This window comes from Megascapheus bottae, chromosome 7, assembly GCF_031878675.1.
Source record: "Megascapheus bottae isolate mThoBot1 chromosome 7, mThoBot2.hap1, whole genome shotgun sequence".
NCBI lineage: Eukaryota > Metazoa > Chordata > Mammalia > Rodentia > Geomyidae > Megascapheus > Megascapheus bottae.
Window position 1 is genome coordinate 23875231 of NC_143515.1, and position 21345 is coordinate 23896575.

The 21345-nt window shown below is 40.2% G+C and overlaps 1 protein-coding gene across 1 annotated transcript in view; it reads right to left on the reverse strand.

Moving 5' to 3' along the window:
- The window catches only part of Kcmf1 (potassium channel modulatory factor 1), a 71245-nt gene that overhangs the window by 21352 nt on the left and 28548 nt on the right, over positions 1 to 21345 (reverse strand). The window contains exons 2-3 of the mRNA XM_090336586.1: positions 10440 to 10607; positions 3531 to 3670 (exon numbers count right to left, since the gene is read on the reverse strand). Of these exons, the coding sequence (XP_090192712.1) occupies positions 3531 to 3670; positions 10440 to 10607 (308 nt within the window). The remainder of the gene's footprint in view (positions 1 to 3530; positions 3671 to 10439; positions 10608 to 21345) is intronic.

A 21345-nucleotide genomic window follows, 5' to 3' on the forward strand; every position in this document is an offset into this window, starting at 1 on the left:
TTTAATTTTTTTTTGCCAGTCCTGGGCTTGAACTCAGGGCCTGAGCAATGTCCTTGGACTTTCTCAAGGCTAGAGCTCTACCACTTGAGCCTCAGCACCACTTCCGGCTTTTTTCTATGTATGTGGTACCAAGGAATCAAACCCGGGTCTTCATGCATGCTAGGCAAGCACTTTAACCACTAGGCCAAACTCCCAGCCCAATAAATTCTTTTTTTTTTTTTTTTTAGAATTTAATTTTTTTTAATTTTAATTAGTAAAAGGGTTACATGATATTTGCCAGATAGAAGGTGCATTAATTCACATACATTGATACCCTTTCACTTGTCTTGGTACTCGTTTCCCTCCCCCCCCAATAAATTCTTTAATAAAAAAAAATCAGCAAACTGCAACCCTCAGATCTCAGCCTCCTCAGTAGTTAGGATTATAGGTGTGAGCTATCACACATGAAATCTTTACTTTCAGGAAAAAGGACAGTGTAGGCTGCTTCATGGGGTGTGTGTGCGTATGTGTGTACATGCACGAGTGGGTGCACGCATACTAGTCCTGAGGCTGTCCCAGAGCCTTTTAGTTTAAAGCTAGTGCTCTACTTGAGCCCAGCTGTACTTCCTGCTTTTTGGTGGATAACTAGAGATTAGACTTTCTTCCTACCTAGACTGGCTTCAAACTCTAACCTTCAGATCTCAGTCTCTTGAGTAGCTAATATTACAGGCATGAGTCAGGAATGAGTCAGTCACCAGTGCCCAGCCTGATTCTTTTTTTTTTTTTCTTTTTCTTTTTGGTCAGTTGTGGGGTTTGAACTGATGGCCTGGGCACTGTCCCTGAGATTTTTGCTCAAGGCCAGCATTCTAATTATTTTGAGCCACAATACCACTTTCAGTTAATGGATATAAGTGTCTCATAACCTGTCCAAGCTTGTTTTGAATAGTGATCCTCAGATCTCAGCCTCCTGAGTAACTAGGATTACAGACTTGAGCTACCGGCACCCAGATTCTGATTCTTAGTTTATAAAAATTAATTACTTGGGAGCAGGGTGAGGTGGCTCATGCCTGTAACCTTAGCTACTCAGGAGGCTGAGATCTGAGGATCAAGATTCAAAGCCAGCCCAGGCACAAAAGGACCTGAGACTCTTATCTCCAACTAACCTCTAAAAACAGAAAGTGGGGCTTGCCTCAAGAGTAGCTGAAGAGCTCAGGGACAGTGCCCAGGCCCAGTTTAAGCCCCATGAACCACAAAAAAATTAATTACTTGGGGCCAGGATTTTGGCCTAGTGGTACAGTGCTTGCCTAGCATGAATGAAGATCCGGTGGGTTCTATTCCTTGATACCAGATACAAGAAAAAGCCGGAATTGAGGCTGTGACTCAAGTAGTAGAGCTCTAGCCTTGAGAAAGCCTAAGGGCAGTGCTTAGGCCCTAAGTTCAAGCCCCAAGACTGGCAAAAAAACAAACAAATAAACAAAAAAAACCTTGTTATTCACAAGAGTTAGCTTTCCAATGTATCATCTAATTTTGCATATGAACATTAGGTATTTTTCTTGCCTACTTGGGTAATATACAATACTAGGCCTACTGGCTATAATTGTGTGTGTGTGTGTGTGTGTCCTACTGGCTAAAGACTTTACAAATGTCTAATCTACAATAAGAGAAACTCATCTCACTCCGCTCTTTGCCATGTTGTATCTAGGTAAGTAAGGACGCAAACTTAACAGAAATTAAAAGAAAAATTAAGTTCTCTACAACATCAGGATGGTGATACAATGGGTCAACCCTCTTGCTTGCTTGCTTTTTGCCAGCCCCCTCAAGCCTCTTTATATTGCTATTGCAGATTGCAACTAATGGAAGCCAAGTTATCTTACAGAAGGAAAAGAAAAAACAAGAATACGAATAAAATGGGACAAAAGTGCTCTGAGGCTCCCTTAGAAGAAGATGAGATCATTCCTAATCTATATACAGAAAAATTTGTCTTAAAAGAGTACGTAAAAGCTGGGCGCAGTGGCTCATGCCTATAATCCTAGCTACTCAGGAGGCTGAGATCTGAGAATCAAGATTCAAAGCCAGCCTGGGCACAAAAGGACCTGAGACTCTTTTTTTTTTTTTCTTTTTCTTTTTATTGTAATTAGTAAAAGGGTTACATGATATTTGCCAGATAGAAGGTGCATTAATTCACATACATTGATACCCTTTCACATGTCTTGGTACCCATTACCCTCCCCCCCACACCCCACACCCGTCTTGGTTTTCCCCCCTTCCCTATCAAATTTCAAATAACCAAATACAAATAAATTCAATATATCAGATAAGGACCTGAGACTCTTATCTCCAAGTAACCTCTAGAAAAAAAAAAACGGGAAGTGGGGCTTGGCTCAAGGGTAGGGTGGTAACCTTAAGCTGAAGAGCTCAGGGACAGCACCCAGGCTGAGTTCAAGCCCCATGACCCCCCCCCCCAAAAAAAAGTAAATTTACCAATTGTCTGAACTTTAAATTTTATGACATTTTAGAAAGCACAAACTGGCAGTGTCTTTGAAAACAAAATGACCTTGTATTATTCCACATAGACGAGATGTAGCCAAATTAAGTAGAGACTTTGGATCTCACAGACCTCTAGCAAACTGCATATATCTATCTGCCCTTGAGTATGCTAGTTTATTTTTATGGATTTTAGCTAATTTGTCTTCAATACACTAAATAGTTGATGTGCGTGCAACTGTGCCAAAAATCTCCAAAAATTCACTGTCAATGGTCTTCACTTTATATCAATTATTGTCAATAGTAAAGAGTAAGAGCTGAATCAGAATTCAAATTTAGTTGTCTGATATAGTTACTATACCCAGATACCTACCTACCTATGTATTTATTTATCTAGCTATTCATTCATTATTATTTTTTGGTCCATCATGGGATTTGAACTTTGGACCTAGGTGCTATCCCTGAGCTTTTCAGATCAAGACTACCACTCTACCACTTGAGCAACAAAGCCACTTCCAGTTTTCTCGTGGTTAGAGATAAGACTCATAGACTGCCCAGGCTGGCTTTGAACCATGATCCTCAAATCTCAGCCTCCTGAGTTAGGACTGCAGATGTGAGCCACTGGCACCTGGCTCATTCATTTATTTTTGTGCATTCCTCCCTGTATCCATCTTGAATTTCACATTACTCATTTCCTCAAAGACTCTTTTGGGTATATTCATCATTTCTCCTTTTTTTTTGGCCAGTCCTGGGGCTTGAATTCAAGGCCTGGGCACTGTCCCTGGGCATTCTAAAGGCTAGCACTCTACCCCTTGAGCCACAGCATCACTTCTTTTTTTTTCTGTGTATGTGGTACCAAGGAATCCAACCCAGGGCTTTGTGCATGTTAGGTAAGTTCTGTACCATTAGGCTACACTCCTAGCCCTGAAAATTGATTTTTAAAATATTTCTATGCAAACCACATCAGTATAATAAACAAGATGTAGATAATAAAGTTACCTAGCTTTGTCAAGATTAGGAACAACACAGTTTATAACACCATTTTAGGTCAAGACTATTCCACGTACCACTTCTGTTGATGTTTCTGCATGTTCAGAAGTAACATGTTCTTGAAGAGATGTCTCCGTATAGCCCATTTTTCCACAATAGGGACAAGTAAAAGACTGTGGCTGCTCTACAGAGAAAGCTTCCCCACCATAGTACAAATCTGAAAAATAAAGTGGTATTACATTAAGGATTAATAGTTCTTAGTTTCTTCAATGTATAAAGTAAAATCATAGGTATAAAGGTCTAAAGTAAAAAAAAAAATTGTTCCTAAAAATCTGTTAATATCTCACTCTACTAAATAAGGTCTTAAGTATTTCACATCTCCCAACCCCCCATCATTTGAGGTATCTCTCAAAGGCCCAATGTAAAAGGCTTAGTCCTCAGTTTGTGGCACTACTGGAAGGCGGTGGGAACTTTAAAAATGGGTGGGACCTAGTTATAAGTCATTAAATAGTAGGGATGTGTCCCTGTAAGAAGATTTTGGGACCTTAGCCCATTTGGTTCTCTTTATTTTTCCTTCCTTTTAAGTTTTAGCAAGAATTTATTTTACTATAGCAGGGTGAAGGGGTTACTGCTCCCTATGGAGGAAGAGGGAGATTCCTCTCTCTTTTCACTTTCCAGCTGCCATGAGGTAAACAACAGCATTCCTTTGCCATTGGTTTCTGATATAATATAGTGTCCTACCAGACACTCTAAACAACATGGCCACACAACCATGGAATGAAAATTCTAGGGGGAAGGGAAATGGGGACAAAAATATGAGAAGGGGTACCAATGTATGAGAAATAATGCAGGTTCTGTCTGGTGAATATAACTAACTCCTCTAAACATTAAAATAATAATAAAAAAGAAAATTCTAACACTGTCATCTAAAACAATTTATCTCACTCTCTCTCTTTTTTGTGTCAGTCCTGAGTCTTGAAATCAGGGTTTGGGAGTTGTTTTTAAAGGCTTTTTGTTCCTTCTGAAGGCTAGCTCTCTTCCAATTGAGCCACAGCTCAGTTGGGGATAAGAGACACATGGTCTTTGCTGCCCAGGCTGGCATCAAACTGCAATCCTCAGAGTTTAGCTTCTTGAGTAACTAAGATTACAGGTGTGAGTCCACGGATCCTTTTAAAGTCATTATTTCAAGTATTTTTTTTTTTTTTTGTCATAGTGCCCCAAAGCTCACAATCATTAATTTTGAAAATGGTCATTCCAGGGGCTGGGAGTTTGGCCTAGTGGTTAAAGTGCTTGCCTAGCATGCACGAAGGCCCAGGTTCGATTCCTTGGTACCACATACATAGAAAATAAGCCAGAAGTGGTGCTGAGGCTCAAGTGGTAGAGCTCTAACCTTGAGAAAGTCCAAGGACAATGCTCAGGCCCTGAGCTCAAGCCCAGGACTGGCAAAAAAAAGAAAAAAAAAAGAAAATGGTCATTCCACAATTGTATCCATTTTTTTTTTGGGGGGGGGGATTGGGTTGTGGGGCTTGAACTCTGGGCCTGAGCATTGTCCCTGAGCTTTTCAGCTCAAGGCTACTGCCCTACCCTTGAGCCAAGCCCCACTTCTAGAGGTTAATTGGAGACAAGTCTCTCATTCTTTATAGTGTCCAGGCTGACTTTGTTCAGTGATCCTCAGATCTCAGCCTCCTGAGTAACTAGGATTACAGGTGTGAGCGATTGCATCCTTTCCAATTTTATTGTAACTTACTTTTTTTTTGGTGGGTCATGAAGCTCTTTAGCTTCAGGTTGTCCCTAAGCTCTTTAGCTCAAGGCTACCACCGGGCCTGGGCACTGGTCCCTGAGCTCTCTAGCTTGGCTGGCTTTGAATCTTGATCCTCAGATCTCAGCTCCAGAGAAGTTAGGATTACAGGCATGAGCCACTGCACCTCTTAATATAGTGTGACAACATTAATATCAACAGAAAGAATAAAAAAGGCGTTCCACACAAGACGACACAATGCTCAGAGGAAAAGAACAGACGACCCCAATTAATATGCCAACTCCTAGATGGAACTACTTGTCTATACATCATACAATTCTTATAGCAGGAAGGACTCCTAGGTATTCAGTTTCTGGGGATGCAAACGTAAATATTATATGATTACAACACATTGCCCAATGAATTATGGTATGTGTGTGTGGTTTAATTGCCTCATTAACATCCCTCTGGGAATAACTCTATTTTTCTCCATAGGTAACATAGAGGAAAGTCAAAGTATATTTACTACATTATGTTACTTCATCACAAAGAGTTACTTATTAGCCAGGTGCTGGTGGCTCACACCTGTAATCCTGGCAATTCAGGAGGATGAGATCCGAGTGATCGTAGTTTAAAGCCAGTTCTGGTAGGAAAGTCTGATACTTTTTATCTCCAATTAACCACCAGAAAACCAGAAGTGGCACTGTGGCTCAAAGTGGTAGAGCGCTAGTCTTGAGCAAAAAAAGCTCAAGGACAGTGTTCAGGCCCAGAGCTCAAGCCGCACAACTGATCCTCCTCCTGTGTCCCCCAAAGATTATTTAATTATTTAAAATTCCTGCAAAACACTAAGAAAAAAACCCCAAATAAGCATTCAAAGAAAACAAACATATCCTCCTTTTTATACTCGGAAATGAATTAGGAAAAGAATTAGTATATTATTGGTATCTGAGGGGATTCTGCACTTTTACATATTGCTGGCACCTCTACCCATGTTACTGATAAGCTTCTAAAGCCTCTGCTTGTTAGCCTGTTACGCAAAAGTAACCTGCTGTTGGGTGGTGTAGGTAACCACATGACTACCACTGTTTTGTCCTGTTCTCACATGGTCACAGAAGAGGGATTATTAACTTTACCTGAGTTTGATAGACTCACAGTTGGAATGAGAAGGGTGGTCAGAATGGGAGGCAGAGGGTTAGTTCCTATATGATCCACTGGATCAGAGCCTCAGCAGTCTCCATGTCCCTCTTCCTCTAGGGAAAACCTGTCTGGTTTCTGAGATCACTAATGTCTGTATGAATGTCTTACACACACTATAAATCATTTAGGAAACCCATGAACATTTCTTTGACTCTTACAAAAAACATATAACATGTTGTTATAAAATAATCTTGTGTAAAAAATTGTTAAGTGTTTATTTTGTGCCAATACTGGGGCTCAAATTCAGGGTCAGGGCACTATCCCTTAGTTTTCATTCAAGGCTGGTGCTCTACCACTTCTGACTTTTTGGTGGTCAATTGGAAATAAGGTTCTCATGGAGTTTCCTGCTTAGGTTGGCTTCCAACCCACCATCTTCAGATTTCACCCTCCTGAGTAGCTAGAATTAAAGGAATGATTCTCTAGCACTGGTATTCCATGAAACTAATGCCAAATTTAGGCACTTTTTTTTCCTCTAGAAGAAGAAAAAAAAATTCTGGGCTGGGAGTTTGGCCTAGTGGTGCACAAAGACCAGGGTTCGATTTCGCAGTACAACATACATACAAAAAGCCAGAAGTGGTGCTGTGGCTCCAATAGCAGAGTGCTAGCTTTGAGGAAAAAGCCCAAGGACAAGTACTCAGGCCCTGAGTTCAAGCCCCAGGATTGGCAAAATAAACAAATAAATAATAAATAAATAAAATAAAAAAGCCAGGCACCAGTGGCTCACGTCTGTAATCCTAGCTACTTAGGAGGGTGAGATCTGAGGATTGCAGTTCAAAGCCAATCTGGGCAGAAAAGTCCCCATGAGACTCCTCTCTTCAATTAGCTACTTAAAAAATGGAAGTAGAGGGCCAGGAGTTTGGCCTAGTGGTTAAAGCGCTTGCCTAACATGCACGAAGACCCAGGTTCGATTCCTTGGTACCACATACATAGAAAAAAGCCACAAGTGATGCTGAGGCTCAAGTGGTAGAGCTCTAGCCTTGAGAAAGTCCAAGGACAGTGCTGAGGCCCTGAGCTCAAACGCAGGACTGGCAAAAAAAAAAATAAAAATAAAAAGAAAGAAACACTTTGGGGCTGGGAGTTTGGCCTAGTGGTTAAAGTGCTTGCCTAGCATGCATGAAGACCTGGGTTCGATTCCTTGGTACCACATACATACAAAAAAGCCGGAAGTGGTGCTGAGGCTCTAGCCTTGAGAAAGTCCAAGGACAGTGCTCAGGCCCTGAACTCAAGCCCAGGACTGGCAAAAAAAAAAAAAAAAAAAAAAAAATGGAAGTAGAGCTGTCGCTCAAAGTGGGAGAGCACTTTCCTTGAGTAAAAGAGCTCAGAGAATAATGCTCAAGCCCAGAACTTAAGCTCTACCATGGAGGAGGAAGAAGAGGGGAAAGGTGAGGGGGAGGAGGAGAGGGAGGAGAAAAGTTCACTATATAATAAATTTGTTCACATGGAGATTTACCAGGTAGATTTGGGGCAGTTGAGAATAAAGAACAGGTTTTCTAACTTATTTACCCAAACGGAACAAACTTTATACACTTCTGGTAAAAGGCTTTAAAATGTCTTTCTCATAAGATCTGGAGACAACAGCGTTGTGTCTACTTTTGCCACTTCTTCTCAGTATTTTATTGAAGGATATAACCAGAGTACATCCAGAAAGGAAGAAGCAAAACAATCTATGAGTTTAAAATATATATAAATCCTAAGGAATCTACTAAAATCAAATAAACCAGTATAGCATCATTGCAGGATAGAAGGTCTATATATAAAAATTTTCTAGGAAGTGGCCTTGTGGCTCAAGGGGTAGGGTAGTAGCCTTTAGTTCAAGAGCTCAGGAACAATGAGGTAGGCCCAGACTTCAAGTCCCATGTCTGACAAAAAATAAAATAAAATAGAATAAAATTTCTATACATTTTCAATGAACCTAAGACTTAAATTTGTAAAAAGCACTTCACTTACAACAACAAAATGTATACTTACGAATACTTTCAATGAGAGAAGCACAAACTTATACTTTTAGAGTTTTGTTACAAGAAACTAAAGATCTAAACAAATGGAAAAAAAAATTCTATGTTTATGGACCACTAGATTTAGTATTTTGATGATTAAACAAATCCCTATCAAGATCCTACTGTGGGCTGGGAATGTGGCCTAGCATGAATGAAGCCCTGGCTTTGATTCCTCAGTACCACATACACAGAAAAAGCTGGAAGTAGCTCTGTGGCTCAAGTGGTAGAGTGCTATCTTTGCACACAAGGAGGCTCAGGGACAGAGCCCAACCCCGAGTACATGCCCCCGGATCAGGAGGGAGGGAGGGAGGAAGGGAGGGAGGGAGGGAGAGAGACAGAAAGAAAGGAAGAGAGAAAGAAGGAAAGAAAGATGATATTGGTTCTGTTGAATGAATGGTTGGAAGTAGCGCTGTGGCTCAAGTGGTAGAGTGCTATCTTTGCACACAAGGAGGCTCAGGGACAGAGCCCAACCCCGAGTACAAACCCCCGGATCAAGAGGGAGGGAGGAAGGGAGGGAGGGAGAGAGACAGAAAGAAAGGAAGAGAGAAAGAAGGAAGGAAAGAAAGATGATATTGGTTCTGTTGAATGAATGGTTGGGAAATCCATACAATTTCAAAACTTACCACCAAGCTATAGAAATGAAGACAGTATAGGACATATAGATCAATGGAACAAGACAAAACGTGCCAAGGACCCATACCTATAATCCTAGTTAATCAGGAGGCTGAGGGCTAGGGATCCTGGTTTGAAGCCAGCCTGGGCAGGAAAGTCTATGACACTTTTACCTCCAATTAACCATCAAAAAGCTAGAAGTAGAACTGTGGCTCAAAGTGGTAGACTGCTAGCCTTGAACCTTTAGAAAAAACTGAGGGACAGCATGTGGCTAGGCTGAGTTCAAGCCCCAGGACCAACCAACACACACACACACACACACACACACACCCCATCTACAAAGACAATTCACTGCAAAAGCTGGACTTCTATCTCAACTTCATATATAAAAGTTAATTCTAAAAGGACAAAAGATTTGCCAGGCGCAGTGGCTCATGCCTACAATCCTAGCTACTCAGGAGGCTGAGATCTGAGGATCAAGGCTCAAAGCCAGCCTGGGGCATAAAAGGACCTGAAACTCTTATCTCCAATTAACCTCTAGAAAATGGGAAGTGGAGCTTGGCCCAGGGGTAGGGTGGTAGCCTTGAGCAGAAGAGCTCAGGGACAGTGCCCAGGCCGAGTTCAAGCCCAATGACCCCCCCTCCCCCGCCAAAAAAAAAAAGGACAAAAGATTTATATGTCACTTTAGGTGGTATTTCTTTTTAAAGATAGGGTGTCAAAAGCATGTTACTAAAAAATAAAATAGAAATTATAAAAATGATTCAAAACCTACCAGACAATTCAAAGTAAGTTTTTGTAATTACCTATTTGATATAGAACACATGTTCTTTGTCAGATTATAATTAATACAATTTCAAAAATAGGCAAAGAATCCGGATACTTCCTCAAAGAAAATATACAAGTGAATAATGAGCACACAAAAAAAGATGCTTATAAGAACTAACCAGAGGGCCGGGAGTTTGGCCTAGTGGTTAAAGTGCTTGCCTAGCATGCACGGAGACCCGGGTTTGATTTCTCGGTACCACATACATAGAAAAAACCCAGAAGTGGTGCTGTGGCTCAAGTGGTAGAGCCCTAGCCTTGAGAAAATCCAGGGACAGTGCCCAGGCCCTGAGCCCAAGTCCAGGACTGGCAAAAAAAACCAAAAAACAAAAAACTAACCAGAGCACAAACTAGTACTTGTGTGTTATTAGCAAAAACAGTCTGCTTGATTTGACTCCTTTTCTGAGATACTTTCAAATGCTGTATGAATTTGTATTTCATAGCTTGTAAGTTGTGGGATTTTCAGATGTTTCATAAAACTGATTGAGAGACACAGGTTTTTATTTAAAAAAATAAATTTGGATGTATGCTAATACAGAGTTTCAGAACATTTTGAGTTCTTACACATATATGCACAAAATTCTAAAAAATAATTATGGAAATTTGCACTGAATACTTACCAAAATCTACCCTTGTTAATATGCACTGCATTGGGTGGTCAGTTGTATGCCTTGTTGTTGTTGCACCACTTTCATAACAAGATGCACAAAGATCGTAATCGTAGCAAATTAAACACTTATATCTGCGACCTCGAAAATTTCCTTTTAAACATGCATCACAGCTGACACCTATTGAAAATATTAAAAGGAATATATTTAATTAGCAGTTATAAAAAAGTACACTATCCATTTCACTTTTCATAAACATTTAAGGGTTGATTTAACCCCATATCTCCTTTCAAAAAATCAGTAGAAATAACACAATGAAGTAACAATTTCTAGCAGTATGGAGGATTTATATACTTCACAAAAGTAACTTTAGGTTAGGTACTGTGAGTCACACTATAATTCTAACTACTTAGGAGGCTGAGAGCTGAAGACTGGTTCAAAGCTAGCCTGGCAGACAAGTCCCTCAGACTTCAACTAACCAGTAAAAAGCCCAGAAATAAAGGCATGACTCAAATGGTGGTATGCCCGTCTTGAGCTTTTCAAAAAGCTAAGGGGTGCCAAGGCTCTGAGTTAAAGCCCCTATACCAGCACGTGCGCGCGCGCGCGCACGCGCGCACACACACACACACACACACACACACACACACACACACACACACACACACACACACACACACACACACACACACACATGCAACAACAACAACAACAAAACAGACTTTAAGGCTGGGTCCTGGTCTTTGGTGCCTATAAACCTAGCTACTGAAGAAGGCTGAGGTCTGGATTGCAGTTTGACGCCTGTCTGAGCAGACAAATCCCTTTCATTAGGGGAATACAAAAAGTGAAATTTCCAACCTGTATTTGGAGGACAGAGATGGGTGGAAGCAGGGAAAAAAAAATCTGAAAAGTCATAACCTCAAAGTAGCTTTCTTACAGGTTTGTAGTCCAAATTCTACAAAATGGTCCCAAAAGCCAGGAGTCAACAATGTGGTTTAATGTGTTCTTAAATTAGGATTACCTAAGAGGAGTAAACTTCAAAAGAATAAATACACTTTATATCAAAATCATAGCCAAGTGCCAGTGGCTCATGCCAGTAATCCTAGCTACTCAAAAGGCTGAAATCTGAGGATTGTGGTTGAAAGTCATCTTCAATTAAGCATCAGAAAACCAGAAGTGGTGTTGTGGCTCAAGTGGGAGAGTGTTAGCCTTAAGCCAAAGAGCTCAGGGTCAGCAGGCCCAGAGTTCAAGCCCTGTAACTGACAAAAAAAAAAAAAAAAAAATCCTGTGAAATCCTTTATGATGCAAATTAATAAAAGTAGATATAATCAAAGGCATCAAAGAACTTAAAATATAGAAATATTAGGTTCATGGATGATTCGTAATAAAATTATAATTTCTCTCCAAATTCATTTGTAGTTTTAACATAATTCTAATCAACATCAACAAAGAATCTTTTTTTTGGGGGGGGGGTGGTGGTGGTGGTCGTGGGACTTGAACTCTGGGTCTGGGTGTTGTCCCTGAGCTCTTCAGCTCAAGGTAAGAGTCTCACAGACTTGTGCTGGGCTGGCTTTGAACTGTGATCCTCAGATCTCAGCCTCCAAAGTATCTAGGATTACAGGCATGAGACACCAGTGGCTGGATAAGAATCTTTTTATGACATGTTAAGTTGAGCAAACTTTCAGGCAAACTGCAAAAAACCAAGATCAGTCAAGAGACTTCTAAAGAAAAATAAGAGGGAAGAACTTGAGCACATCAACAACTACTGAAATAAATACAGCAGAGGAGTAAGGAGGTGGGGGAAGCACAGAGTAAACTGTGACCACCTGTATGGAGAAGAATAGTGTTGGGTCTCTTCCCTATACTCTGTACACAAAAAGCAGTTTCACATGATTTAAAGAAAAATGAATAAAATCTATAACAATATGCATTTTATGTGCTCAGAATAGGAAATTATTTATCAAATCAAATCTCTCTCAAACATGCATACATTACACAATCCAAGCCATAGAAATAAACTAAAACACACTAAAACTAAAACTCTCAGTCAGGCACTAGTAGCTAATGCCTATTAATCCAAGTTAATCAAGAGGATCCTGGTTTATAGGCCGTCCTTGAAGGCAAAATCTAGAGATTCTTACTTCTGATTAACTAGCAAATAAAAAAAACTGAAAGTATGGTACAATTGGTAGAGGCCATGGCCTTGAGCAAAAAAAGAGCAGCTTGAGTTCAAGCCCCAGTACTGGCAAGTGTTTGTACATATGACTTTTTATCTTTTCACACTTGAATGACTAAAAAGACAAGACCCAGAAATGGTGTCATGCATTACACAATAAAGTTTTATATTCTGAACATACCAGCATCTTTGATCTATTGATAGCAAAATGATCTATATACAGTATGGACAAACTGTCAATGAGCACTATAAAGAACAACAAACACAAATGCATGAAAAGGTCCTCATTCAGATTACTTCATCAAAGAAGTACAAATAAAACATGAGCTAGCCTTTTAGATCTGGCAAAAAGTCCTATGATATCATGTTGTAGTGAAGCAAAAAGAGGGCTATAGAAATAACTTCAACTATGATGTTGGAGTATACATCTCAAAATATATCGAGCAAATGTCAATGTCTATGACATTACAATCTTTTTTTTTTTTTTTTTTTGGTTGGTTGTGGGACTTGAACTCTGGTCCTGGGCACTGTCCCTGAGCTCTTCAGCTCCAAGGCTATCACTCTACCATAGGGCCACTTCCAGTTTTCTGGTGGTTAATTGGAGATAAGAGTCTCACAGACTTTTGTGCCTGGGCTGGCTTTGAACTTTGATCTTCAGAGTTCAGCCTCCTGAGTAGCTAGGACTATAGGCACAAGCCACTGGTGCCTGGCTACAGTCTCATTTTAAATCTATTCCTCGAAGAGGTTTTTGTCCATGCATACGCGTAATGTGCTCTGGAAATAGATCAGTAAATAATATGTGCTGGAGATATAGCAGTAAACAAATCCAACTTCTATCTTCTCATGGCGCTAACACATGTTAGTAAATAAAGATGAACAAAAAACAGATGGAGGGAGCTGGGCACAGTGGCTCATTCCTGTAATCCTAGCTAGTCAGGAGACTAAGATTTGAGGATCAAGGTTCAAAGCCAGCCTGGGTACAAAAGGACCTGAGACTTTTTTTTTTTTTTTGGCCAAACCTGGGCTTGAGCTCAGGGCCTGAGCACTGTCCTTGGACATTCTCAAGGCTAGAGCTCTACCACTTGAGCCTCAGCACCACTTTGGCTTTTTTCTATGCATGTGGTACCAAGGAATCGAACACAGGTCTTCGTGCATGCTAAGCAAGCACTCTATCACTAGGCCAAACTCCTGGCCCCGTATTTATTTTTTAAAATATTTTACTAACATTGATTTTTACATATTTCAAGTGTCATGTTTAACAAACAAGTATTCAAGAAGAGAATCTACATACAATCACTGGCACAGATTTTAGAACATAATTAAAATTAAGCTGAGGGTTTGTATGTCATAGATACATATCTATAGAGTATATAGTCCATAATAGATTTCTATGTCTATGTAGTTATGTTTATATCTCCAAGACCAGGTCCATAACCTTGGGTACCCAAATACTGAGTCATTGCTCTTGTACTGCTTGGATCTAATAGCCACATATCAAGGATACCATGCACCTTTTGTTCCTTTGGTCGACTTAAATCACTCAACATGATTTGCTCTAGTTTCATCTACTTCCCAGTAAATGTCATTATTTTATCTTGTCTGTTGGCTATGTAGAATTCCAGTGTGTGTGTGTGTGTGTGTGTGTGTGTGTGTGTGTGTGTGTGTATGTGTGTGTGTGTGTGTGTGTGTGTATACATTTTTTGTATCCATTCATCTGCAGTAGGGCATCTGGGTTGTTTCCATCCCTTGGCTATTGTGAATAGTGCAGAGATGAACATGGCTGAGGAGGTGTCCTTATCATAACCTGGGTTATCATGCTCAGGAGGACCTGACTCTTATCTCCAATTAACTTCTAGAAAAGGGTAAGTGGGGTTTGGCTCAAGGGTAAGGCTCAGGGACATCACCCAGGCTGAGTTCAAGCCCCATGACCCACAAAAAAACAAAACAAAAGAAACAACAGACCGGGGCCGGGAGTTTGGCCTAGTGGTAGAGTGCTTGCCTAGCATGCACAAAGACCCAGGTTCGATTCCTTGGTACCACATACATAGAAAAAGCTAGAAGTGGTGCTGTGGCTCAAGTGGCAGAGTGCTAGACTTGAGAAAAAAAAAAGCCCAAGGACAGTGCTCAGGCTCTGAGTTCAAGACCCAGGACTGCCAAAAAACAAAACAAAAAACAATCATGCCTTGCAACAAGGAAAGGTAAGTTTTTTTGGTATTTTTTTTTTTTGGATTTTAATTTAGTGCCTGGTAAGCACTCTTATCACTGAGACATGCTCCCAGACCTTTCTGCTTTATATGTTGAGGCAGGCTTTTATGATCTAGGCTGGATGTAACCTCTATTCCCATTTATCCAGCAGCTGGGATTACAGGCATATAATATCACATCTGGCCTAGTACTTGTTTCTTTTATTTTGGTTTTTTTTTTATTATACTTTTGTTGTGCAATTGGGTACTGGGTTTAATTGTAACATTTATACACAGTTATACTATGTATCTCAATCTTCTTTCCCAACTCTATCATCTTTCCCCATTCCTTCAATCATTGCTTGAGACAATTTCAATAGGTTTTCTTGTTCTATTTTATACATGCAAAGAAACTATACAAACCATTTTAATCCTCACTTACCCTCTTTATTAGCCTTCCCTATTCCCACTGGTGACATTCCCATCCAAAGCCTGTTTTAATTTCCTGGAGGAATTGTTGCAAAGCATGTGCTTAGCATGTATGAGACCCCGGGACTTCAGAAGAACAGCATGTAAAAGTCTCTGCTACAAAGACTATACACTTCAGTGGTACTTGTAACAACTTCCTTTATTACCCATGGTGTGGTAGATGATTTATACATATTATATTCATTGATCTCCACAATGTCACTAGGTATGTGGAAGTTACTAGAAAAAAACCCAGTGTCAATCTGTCTAGCGAAATGGATGAAAAAGAAGGGTTTTATAATGTATTTAAGGAGTTTCTTATGAACTTTGTCAAAGTTTGTAGAGGAAGTCCATTTTGAAATACCTGACTGCTTGGTTTTAAACAACTCTTGTTTGTCCATAAAAAGGTACTCCTGGTCTGCAAACAGAAATCTATCATATTGACAATGGCCTTCATGATCAGCAAGCTTAGGAATAGTCTTTCAGAGTATCCTATCTTGAAATGGACAAGTTTTTATATTGATCTATTAACCATTATACTCTACAACGATTCAAAGAATTTTCCAGCTCACCCACGCACACTGGCTCATGCCTGTAGCTACTCAGGAGGGTGAGATCTGAGGATCTCGGTTCAAAGTCAGCCTGGGCACTAAAGACTATGAGACTCATTTCCAATTAACCACTAGAAAACCAGAAGTGGTGCTGTGGCTCAAGGGGTAGGGTGATAGCCTTGAGTTGAAGAACTCAGGGACAGTGCACAGGCCCAGAGTTCAAGAAAAAAAGAGAAAAATTTTCCAACTCATAAAAAGCTGGAAGCTACCAGGCATGGTGATAGACATTTGTAAGCCCTATTAAAAATGTGGTAGGCAGGGAGGGACAGGAAGATTAGGAGGCTAATGCCAGTGTACTACTGAAGTTCACAAGAGTCAACAAATGAAACAGAAAAGGAAAAACAGGAAGGAAGAAGTGTTAATGGAGAGCCTGAGCCAGGGTAAGGATTTAGCAAATACTTCCTGAATGAGTGAAGTAAATGAAAAGACAGCATTCCTAAGAGTCATTTAAGAGAATATAAAGAGAGAAGAGAAAGTGGGATATGTGTAAACCAGAATAGATTTCTTTTCTTTTTTGGGCTTGAACACAATGGCCTGAGTGCTGACTCTGAGATTTTGCTGAAGGCTAGTGCTCTACTACTTGAGCCACAGTGCCATTTTTGTCTTTTTCTGAGTAGTTTATCAGAGACAAGAGGTTCACAGACTTTCCTGCCCAGCCCGGCTTTGAACTGTGATCCTCAGATCTCAACTTCCTGAGTAGCTAGGATTACAGGTGTGAGCCACCAGTGCCTGGCAGTAGTGTTTTAATATACATACGTATGTCTTTCAATTTAGTTGTTTTACACAATGCACATAGAAACGAACTACTCCTGTGTTCTGAAGATGCCCCTCTCCTTTATCTGTTGTGTCAAAGTAGAGAGCTTGTTTTAGGCTCTAGCCACCAAAAGACAATAACCCTTAAAAAAAAAAAAAGATGACAATTTTTAATGAAAACATTTATATGAGCATTTGCAGAATCTTATAAAGTATATTAAATTTCAAATGTTTAGAGGTAGCCTGCAAAAAATCACTTAGAATATCTCTATTGAGCAATATTACCTCAATTAGTGTTCATGGCTTTGAGCCCTAGACAAGATTTGGTCGCCGAACTTTTGTTCTTCAATGGATGAATAATCTGAGGCGTACAGGGATTTAGAGCAATTAATTAGTAGTGATTAAGATGAATGGAATGTTGAGACTGAAGAAGCACTGAAGCAGGTGCTTAACACACACTGCTTATCAGAAGATGAAAACCAATTACACTCAGCTAAGTCAGTTCTTAGACTATTTGTCAGTGTTTAAAATACTTCTATTTTCAACACTGAAACTCCACATTCTTTTAGTGGTGTTTCAAAGCCTTTCCTTTATCTAAAATGTTATAAAAAATGGAAATATGTCTGGTATAGTACCGTGGAGTAATAATATGCTTCTTAAAACACACACTTTATTTTTAGCTTTTGTCTTTTCAAACACGTAAGATACAGACTATGGGCCAGGAGCACAGCCTAGTGGTAGAGAGTTTGTCTAGCACACAGAAAGCCCTGGGTTTGATTCCTCAGTATTGCAAGAAAAAGCTAGAAGTCGTGCTGTGGCTCAAGTGGTAGAGCACCAGTCTTGAGAATACCCAAGGACAGTGGACCCTGAGTTCAAGCTCCAGGACTGGGGCACGCACACGCACACACACACACACACACACACACACAAAAGATACAGACTATATGAAACCATACATATGAACTGTAAATACACAACAATACTAAAAAAACTGCTCATGGATATATACATAAGTAGAAGATACAGTGTGTGCAGGAAATATAGAACACCAGCAGGAAAATACTGGGGGAAAATGAGGGAAGGAGTGACACTGATCAAGAAGCATTGTATTCATCACTTGACCTCTGGAATTGTAACCCCTTTGTACAACAACTACATCATTTACACCATCATCATCAATGATGACAACTGGGAAATAAGAGGAGAAAAAAGAATATTAAATGAAATCAAGAAATGGTACAAGGTGGGGATGTAGCCAGCACTAGGCAAGTGCTCATACCCAGCACAGCAAAACAAAACTAAACAAAAAGAGGCACAATGAGCCTATCTGCAACTAAAGTTGGTATCTTGGGGGGCCAGGAGTTTGGCCTAGTGGTAGAGTGCTTGCCTAGCATGCATGAAAATCCGGGTTTGATTCCTCGGTACGACACACACAGAAAAAAGTTGGAAGTGGTGCTGAGGCTTAACTGGTAGAACTCTAGCCTTGAGAAATCCTAAGGACAGTGCTCAGGCCCTGAGCTCAAGCCCAGGACCGGAGGAAAAAAAAAAAAAGCCCCAAGTAACTATAACTCTCTACACATCACCTAACAATAAAATACAATTTAAAAAGCCACAAGCCAGACACCAGTGGCTCATGCCTGTAATCCTAGTTACTCAGGAGGCTGAGATCTGAAGATTACAGTTCAAAGCCAGCCTGGGCACAAAAGTCTGTGAGATTCTTTTTTTTTTTTTTTTTTTTTGCCAGTCCTGGGCTTGAGCTCAGGGCCTGAGCACTGTCCTTGGACTTTCTCAAGGCTAGAGCTCTACCACTTGAGCCTCAGCACCACTTCCGGCTTTTTTCTATGTATGTGGTACCAAGGAATCGAACCCAGGTCTTCATGCATGCTAGGCAAGCACTTTAACCACTAGGCCAAACTCCCGGCCCCATCTGTGAGATTCTTATCTCTAATTGTAATCACCAGAAAATCAGAAGTAGTGCTGTGGCTCAAGTGGTAGACTGCTAATCTTGAGGTGAAGAGCTCATGGACAAGTGCCCAGGCCTAGAGTTCAAGCCCCACGATTGAACAACAACAACAAAAAGATGGGGACTAAATTAAATGCCTAGTATATGCTAAGAAGCAAGATAACTTTTGGTAACAGGATGACTGGTTTTATACTGAGGACTGAGGTATAAAGAAGTAAAATAGTTAATCTAGTACATGTATGTATTAAACTCACCATCCTCCCCTGTCCCCAGAATTGAATTCTGTTTCATGCTGGTTAATTTCTATATGAACTGAGTTTTCAGCTAAGTGCTTCTTAGCTCCTTTCCCAAGCATGGTATATGATCAAGGAATACTAAATTACAACTTACAAGCAATGTGAAGCCTGTACCGCTGGTTCTTATATCATGGTCTAGAGGCTTCTTGGAAAGCTTTTCCATTGTATTTGCCAATAATGAATACAGCACAGATGACTTCTGGCCCAGAGACACAAGCCACATGTATTTGGGAGAGAATGTCATTTTCAAACAGCTAAAGGTGAAACACAATCTTCCTCCTACCTAGCTGAATTGGAACTTCTTGACCTATTGGTTAAATATGTTCAAACCTTGGTTTAACCTTGGTTAAATATGTTCCTACAACCTTTCTCTGAGGGGGGTTAAGGGGGGAGGGGTGAAAAGAAGGCAGGTACCAGCTGTTCACACTTATAATCCTAGCTACTCAAGAGGATGAGATGTGAGGATCGAGATTTCAAGCCAGCCTGAGCAAATAAATCTGAAAGACTATTTGGGAGGCATGTAGTAGCATTGTGGTCCAAATCTGACCCATGGGCAAAATGTACAAGGCTTTACCTTAAAAACAAAAGCCCAAAGGGGATGGTAAGCATGGCTCAAGGAGTAGAACACTTGCCTAACAAGATGAGGCATGGGGTTCAGTACTGAATCAAAAGGGAGAGGAAGAACATTATCAACATACATGATAATCTATGCTATAGAACTATAATAAGTACATCAGTATTCATTTCTCTTCCTAAGGACATTTGAAGTAAATAGTGTGCTTGTTATCAGTATTGTTTCTTAGCTCTAAGAACATCCTTCTATACTCCGCTGGATTGCCTTTTGTCCCCTTTGGGGATTTCCTAGGGCCATTTAACAATATAAGAAGATATTACAACTGGGAAAAAGAGAGACAACTGTCATCAATTTTGTAGCAACAAGAACTGCTAACGCATCCTCTTGGATTACTCAAATATGTCAATGCTGACAAGGCTAAAAAATTAGTTTATTTTGCCAGGCGCTGTTGGCTCATGCCTATAATCCTAGCCACTGAGAAGGGTGAGATGTAAGGATCATGGGTCAAAGTTAGCTTGGGTAGAAAAGTCCCTGAAATGCTTTAATGAGCCAAAAGCCAGAAGTGGAGGTGTGGCTCAAGTGGTAGAGCACCAACCTTAAGCAAAAAAGCTAAGGGAGAGTGCCCTGATACAGAAATGATCCAGAAGATCCAGATACATGACAAAAGGACATGACAAAAACACTGAAGGGTCCCATTGGCAAATGGAAATAATCTCAACACCACAATGTATAAAAGAAGCAACGAGGGGCCAGGAATGTGGTCTAGTGGTAGAGTACTTGTCTACCATGCACAAAGCTGTAGGTTTGATTCCTTGGAAAAAGTTGGAAGGACTGCCCCCCCCAAAAAAAATAGAATGAGAAAAAAAGAAAGAAAGAAAGAAAGAGGAAGTAACAGATTTTAGTCCACTGAGTAAGAATTCATGAGGTCACCATGCTAATAAAAATGAAAAAGAAATCAGGTAGAATGAAACATAGAAACCCAAAACATTCCTTGTAATAGATATAACTTAAGATTCCGAGTCCTACTTTACCAATAGTGGAACTGTGCTATCTAGTATCATAGACATCAGCCTATGTGACTTTTTAAATGTCCTTAAAATTAAATAAAATTTCACCTTCAGTTCCTCAATGGCACTAGCTACATTTTACAAACTCTAGAAGTTAGTGAATCTCACTGATATACTGGGCAATGGCATCTGAGACTCTTAACCATAATTTTGTGAAAAGATGATACACAACAGCTTCAAGATCTTATTAAAACTCTTCACAAGTTTGTAAAGGAACTGCTAAGGATAATATCAAAAGGATAAGGAGAACAAATGTAAATAGGGCTGGGAGTCTGGCTCAGTGGTAGAGTGCTTGCCTAGCACATACATACATAAAAAAAGTAGGAAGTGGTGCTGTGACTCAAGTGGTAGAGCTCTGACCTTAAGAAAAGCCCAAGGACAGTGTTCAGATCCTGAGTTCAAGGCCCACAACTGGCAAAGAAAAAAAAAGCAAGTTAAAATTTCTAATTTACTTTGCCCAAATTATACTCCACTTTAGAAGTGCATTCATGCTAAGTGCCAGGGGTTCACATTTGTAATCCTAGCTACTTATGAGGCTGAGATCTGAGGGTTTCAGTTCAAAGCCAGTGTAGGCAGGAAGGTTGATGAGACTTTTTTTTTTTTTAAGTCAGTCCTAGGGCTTGAATTCTGGGCCTGGGCACTGACCCTAAGCTTCTTTCACTCAAGGCCAGTGCTCTACCACTGAGACACAGAGCCACTTTGGCCTTTTCTGAGTTTATTGGAAATAAGACTTTCTAGCCCAGGGTTGGCTTCCAACTATCCTGAGACCTCAGCCTCCTAAGTAGCTAAGACTTTGATGTGAGCCTCTAACACCCACCACAAGACTCTTA